We start from the raw sequence: 6669 nt of genomic DNA, 5'->3' as shown, positions 1-6669 counted from the left end.
TACTTTAGAAAGCTTCAACTCTACCCCTGTTAATCAGTCCCAAACAAAAGAGTGGGAAATAATACATTTGGAAGAAGCCCCCCCCCCCCTCCCCCCCGCTCCACCCCTCCCTGCCACCAGCAAGATCAGCATTAGAATGTTCAGTTAAGGACATTCTAATCACATATCGAATGATCTCACACCTTAAAGGGTTAATGAAAATACGTGACTCGTGTACGGAAAACTCAGATTCCCAGGCCTGTGAAGCTCGTTTCCTGAGGCAAAGTGCACTGCTTCTGCGTTAAGCACTGCAACGTAGCCAACGCAGCAAAAGCGTTTCCGTAGCCTTTTCGTGTTTAAGTCCGTACTGTGAAAACACACTTAAGAGCCAGAATCCACATAAACACACGGGATCCGTTCTTTCAACAACATAACCACAACTCATTAGCAAACTTTATCTTTCTGACATTCTCCGTGTTTCCGTGGAACCGCTCTATTCTTGCGCCTTGGCAAACCTAATTAGGAAAGCACCCCCATTAGTCATCCCGAAAGATTAGCCTTAGCCCGGCTAATTACCGCCGAAACATCTAATCGTCTCTTTGAAACAAGAGCGCCCTAATGAGATCTTATTTACTGAACTAAATAACTTCAAGGGGGTAAATAAATGTGTAAAATGTTTTTTTTACGCTTTTGGGAGGAATAATAGCGGCTAATTGAGGCGGTATCAGCGAGAGCGTCGCACACTTGTTTGGCGGTCGGAGAGCGAAAGCGCGGGGAGACGGGTCTGTTGCAGACGAGGCTGTTCGCTGCTCGTTTGCTGTGTTTTTCCCCTGACCCATTTTCCCGCCGCGGCCCGCTGCGAACGGGGACAAAAGCGCCGCCGCCGATCTGCCGCTGAACGGCAGCTCCTCCGCCACAACCCCGCCGCCCACAACAGCGCCCCCCACTGGGGAAAAGAGGCAGGGGGACGGGCAGGAGGGCGCACGATTACATCATCCGGAGCCACAGAAGAGCGTACGCAAGAACCTACACGTGCACACAGAGGCAGCGGTTCTGCCGCGTATGCACAGCTGCACGCAGTCTGCAGGCGCTCTTCTCAAGAACAGCACAGACAATAAAGCAAAAAGGCGCGTAGTGCAGATGAAAAAATCCATCCATCCATCCATCCATCCATCCATTAACTAACTCGTTTCTTCTTGGTCGGGGTCATGGGGGGTGCTGGAGCCTATCCCAGCATACATTGTACGAGAAGCACGAATGCACCCTGGACAGGTCACCAGGAGATACAAAAATTGATTGCAAAACTATTGCAAACAATGTCACTGCCTAAAATAACGCGACGACTAACACATCGCCTCGCGGAAGCGCCGCGTTCACACCGCGCACCCCGCACACGCCTACCCCAGCGCCGCACACGCCTACCCCAGCGCCGCACACGCAAAGGCGATGAGCTCTCAGGCACGTTTTCACACGGCGGGCCGGATAATCGAGGGCATGTGCTCAGGGTGGAACAGAGCGTTCAGCCACAGCGTTCAGCTGGCCGTGTTCGGGGGGGCTGTTTGTTCAGCGAAGCCTAAAGTAACGCAGCGGGGTGCAGCTGCCCACAGGAGCTCACGGCCCCCAGGGGCCGCAAGGACACAGGAGCCAGCTAGACCTGGCCTGATTCTCAGAGCGGTGCATTCTGGGATGGCTCGCTTCTATGAAAGCGCTGTGTTCATTTGAGAAACGAGGATATGCACGCAACACTATAACCCATGAACAATGCGCTTGCTTTCTCTCTCTCTCTCTCTCTCTCTCTCTCTCGCACACACAGACAAACATACACACACCTGCAGATGCAGTATATACACAGACACACTCACAGAGACAGACAAGCGCACACCCTCTCCGACCAGCACAAGGTTCATATATAGCTAACTTTAATCACCATACACAGCCATAAAGAGCTTTCCATTACTACTTCTACAACAAACTCAGAATATTATTGATCTATTCTATAGCCTATTGTCTATTTGAAGACTTGACATATATGTTTTAATTACTATTCTGATTACCAGAAAGCCCATTACTGCCGCATTAAATTATCGATTCATAGCCGTTTGCAGATAAATAAATGGCTCATAAGTAACTCGCGGGAAAAAAAAAAAGAATTATGGCAAAGAGGGTAAGATGCTTGACACACCTCCTCCAGGGGTCAGATTTCCCAAATGAGCTGTAATGTGCTTCCGTTTGGCCCCTCCCTGTTCCGGGACAGTCACAAATCTGGCCTTTTCCCGAGTCCTGACACCACAACCCTAATGTAAACAGACGCACGCCCGTCGCAGATAAATCAGGCCTGGTCTTTCAGCGGCTGTCATGGCGATCACTGACACTGCGAGGCTTTGAATTCCCGCCGCTGGTATGCAACACGAGCAGCCGGCCCACAATGCACCTGTCCTCAGTCCTCAATCTCGAACCGCAGGCCGGCAGGAACACACACCTCTACAGCCCTCCACCTGGATCTCAAATTACACAGGGTTCTGACCCAAATTCCCATCTCTCTCTCTTATAATACACAGGGTTCTGACCCAAATTCCCTTCTCCCTCTCTTATAACACAGAGGGTTCTGACCCAAATTCCCATCTCTCTCTCTTATAATACACAGGGTTCTGACCCAAATTCCTGTCGCATTCTCTTATAATACAGAGGGTTCTGACCCAAATTCCCATCTCTCTCTCTTATAATACAGAGGGTTCTGACCCAAATTCCCATCTCCCTCTCTTATAATACACAGGGTTCTGACCCAAATTCCCATCTCCCTCTCTTATAATACACAGGGTTCTGACCCAAATTCCCATCTCCCTCTCTTATAATACACAGGGTTCTGACCCAAATTCCTGTCGCATTCTCTTATAATACACAGGGTTCTGACCCAAATTCCCATCTCTCTCTCTTATAATACAGAGGGTTCTGACCCAAATTCCCATCTCTCTCTCTTATAATGCAGAGGGTCCTGACCCAAATTCCCATCTCACTCTCTTATAATACACAGGGTTCTGACCCAAATTCCCATCTCTCTCTCATGATACAGCAGGTTCTGACCCAAATTCCTCACCGCCCTCTGGCTCAGGCAAACCAGGAACTCAATTACCCCCCCCCCACCCTTCCCCCATTTGGTGACACAGCAGACATGATGAGGTCCTGTAGTGGGGGGGTGGTAAAAGGAAATGGGCGGGGGCCTTACCTGTCGATGATGACGGGGTCGGACGGCGTCTCGTTACGGTTACCACAGCTCTTCTTGTCACAGCAGCGACTGTCGGGGGGGGGCGGGGGATGGAAAACAGTCAAACGGGGCACGGCTTTACAGACATATGTCCCCGCTAACCCTGCTGATCCAGGTTAAGGGAGGCTCACACACCCTGAAAGGACGGACAGCTCTGTGCGCAGCTACCTGCTGCCGATGACAACAGGTGTGCAGGAGAGATGGGGGGGGGGGGGCTGGGCGGGTGAGGCTATCCCTCCCCCTCAAATCACCTGGGGCAGGTAATCATTCCCACCCCCCTCCCATCCTCCCCGCCCCCTCTTTCCTGTGAATCCGAGGCTCACCCGACACCCCCTCAGATTGGGGCATAAAAGGAGAGGACACAGAAGAGAAGGGGGTGGAGGGTGCGGTGGGGTTTCTTTTTTTTGGGTGGGGGTGGGGGGGGGCATCAGCTCACATTTCGGCGGCACAGATGGTGGAGGGGCCTGAGTGCGGTGAGGGGAGGGCTCTGACACAGAAAACCGCACGCTTTGTCTCTGTCCAGCAGGACACCAGCCACAGGGGCCTCTGTGCTGGACACCCATCTCTCCCATTATCCCTACCCTCCTTCTCTCTTTCACTCCGTGTCTCTCTCTCTCTTTCTCTTTCTCACTGCTCTCTCGCTTTTTCACTCACCGTCTCTCTCTCTCTTTCACCCCATTTATCTTTCTCCTCTCTCTGTACTGGTCACCCATCTCTCTCATTATCCTTCTCTCTTCAGTCCTCCCTGCTACTCTTCTCTCTCTCTCTCTCTCACTATCCCTCCCTCTCTCTCTCCCTCTGTACCTTCCCTTCAGAAAACAGTCAGGTCCTCAGGAGTGATCTGTGGTTCTTTCAGAAGTGGGTCAGAGTGTGGGCCCACTGAAACAGAACAGAGCCCAAGGGACGGGTGGACCGTGTGTGTGTGTGTGTGTGTGTGTGTGTGTGTGGGTGTGCGTGCGTGCGTGCGTGTGTGTGTGCGTGCCTGCGTGTGTGCATGTGTGTGTGCGTGTGTGTGCCTGTATATGTGTGTGCATAAGCATCCGAATGTGTGTGTGTGTGCGTGTGTGTGCCTGTATATGTGTGTGCATAAACATCCGCATGTGTGTGTGTGTGTGTGTGTGTGCGTGCGTGTATATGTGTGTCCATAAACATGCGCATGTGTGTGTTTGTGTGTGTGTGTGCGCATGCATGCACGTGTGTGTGTGTGTGCGACTGTATGCATGTGTCTGAGTGTGTGTGAGCGCATGTGTGTGAGTGTGGGTGGTGCACGTGTGTGTGCAAGAACATGTGGGTGTGGGTGTGTGTATGTGCATGTGTGTGTGTGTGTGTGTGTGCACGTGTGCATGTGCGGGAGTGTAAGTGTGTACATATTGTGTATGTATATGTAAACATGTACTTGGGTTTCTTTTGTGATTTGATTGGCCACTTTCTAATGTTCCAATGATCAGGCTTTCCCCATGGGAGGCGGAGTCTTCTGCTCTCTACAGCAGGCCGTTCCAATGGAAACGATGCTAATCAGCACATGTGTACACAAGCTTTGCTGATAGCCTTTTCTCTTCCCTCTAAATTTTCAGCTCTCTCCCACAGGACATCCAAGGAGGTGGCATCTTTGATCTCAGAATCACCCCTTCCTGCTGAAGCTCTGGCACAAACTGCATCTAAATAACATTGTGTAATTACCAGGATCTGGTGCGCCTTGTTTAATGAGAGGCCACAACTGCTCTTCTAACCTGTTAACCTGAGTTTTTCTTTTTGTTTTGTTTTTTTACAAACACAACCATTTCAAGCGATTACTGGCACAGTCCTCAGTCCTGGCTGATATTATGGGACCAAGAAACTAACTAAAAACACAGTTTTCAGAACAGCTTTCGAACGCAGTCCTGTCACCTACGTAAACCTGAAACTGGACTTCAGAGAAAAGCCCTTCTTTTGAAAACCATTGGACACCCCCTTTTTCTCTTTCTCCCATCCATCAGCCCCCCGCCCTTTGAAAAAATAAAAGGATCTCAGTGCCGTGGTTGCAAGCTGGCTTGGTACCATATGGCTAATGGTAGCGTGGCACAATTAGCAGCACTGATTAATGGTGAACAGACTCATTTTGTGCTTATAATTGCAGCTGTGTTTGAACCCCAAACGCCGCCGCCCCCCCCCAGAATTAGCACATCCTGGTCCACAGGACAAGCAGTGAGGGAAGGGGGGGGTTACCTTTAGTATAATAGTTTGAAAGGGGATGGACATCTCTATCTTTCATCGCTTCACAACATAGAACCCTATTCAGAGAAAAGTTTCACAAGCAAATTCAAAATGTATTCACCAGGACATAAGTGCGTGCGTGTGTGCGTGTGTGCGAGCATGCGGGATTGTCGAGGGAGTAGCAGGTGTGTGCATGTGTGCGTATGCACGTGCTTATTATGCATGCATATGTGTGCACGTGTGTGTGTGTGTGTGTGTGGCGCGCATGTGTGCGCACACGTGTTTCTCTGCAATCGCCTGCATATATTTCACCGTCAGAAGGCGGTGCGAAGCGCATTTATTACCCTCAGAATAACCAGAAAATTCAACTTGAGTAATGAGTTTCTACCTGTCCTAATTAACCGAGCCGGAGAGCGATATTTTTAGGAGAAAAAACTTTTTAAAATGTTCTCTGCCATTCTCCAAAAATAGACAAGGAGCCTGCCTTCACAACCCAGTTTTAAACAAGAGGAATTCATCTTTTACTTTAATTAAAGGCGCAACATCTCCTCGTCCTTTTTCTCTCTCTCTACTTTGGTGGGGGACAGAGGGGTGACCTGTTTAGCAGCAGCGAGAAAGAAATGGGGGGGGGGTCAGATTTTTGGATGTGCGGCGGCTGCCGTGCACATTACATCACTGGGAGTCCGCCCTCAGTTTGAAGATAAAGGTGACATCATTAAAGGGCGAAGCAGGGACTTCTGGGTAATTTTTGGGGTCCTGGAGTGTTCTCTCAGAAAACCCAGCTGGATCGTTTTTTTTGGGGTGGGGTGGGGGGGGGGGGCAGCATCATTTCTGCTTTGAGGTCCTTAGAGAATTATGTCCTTTAATCGGAGTACAAAGGAGCCCTGGATCGGCACATTTTGGAAGAACAAGCCTCACGGGGAGGGAGGGAGGGAGGAAAAATTGAAGGGGGGGGGGGTGTGGGGGTGCTGGACGGAAAACAAACAGCAGAGCTGGGTGCTATGGCTTTGCTTCAATGTGCTGTCCCCATTATGAATATTACCTGCCTGGTTGAGCTAGGACCATGAGCATTAAGTGTGTGACTGTGTGTGTGTGTGTGTGTGTGTGTGTGTATGCGTGTGTGTGTGTGTGTGTATGTACGTATGTGTGTGTTGGTGTGTGTGTGTGTGTGTGTGTGTGTGTTTGTGTGTGTATACGTGTGTGTGTGTGTATGTACGTGTGTGTTTGTGTGTGTA

At 50.2% G+C, this 6669-nt stretch overlaps 1 protein-coding gene across 5 annotated transcripts in view; it reads right to left on the bottom strand.

Annotated features, from left to right (window-relative positions):
• Window positions 1-6669, bottom strand: part of LOC118236292 (transcription factor COE1) — a 148318-nt gene that overhangs the window by 128010 nt on the left and 13639 nt on the right. For all 5 annotated transcript variants that reach the window (XM_035434515.1, XM_035434518.1, XM_035434517.1 and 2 more), the window contains exon 6: window positions 3203-3271. In XM_035434515.1, coding sequence (XP_035290406.1) covers window positions 3203-3271 — 69 coding nt within the window. The remainder of the gene's footprint in view (window positions 1-3202; window positions 3272-6669) is intronic.

Source organism: Anguilla anguilla, chromosome 9, assembly GCF_013347855.1.
Source record: "Anguilla anguilla isolate fAngAng1 chromosome 9, fAngAng1.pri, whole genome shotgun sequence".
NCBI lineage: Eukaryota > Metazoa > Chordata > Actinopteri > Anguilliformes > Anguillidae > Anguilla > Anguilla anguilla.
Note: the sequence above shows the minus strand (reverse complement) of the source record. Positions and strands in the feature narration are given on the sequence as shown.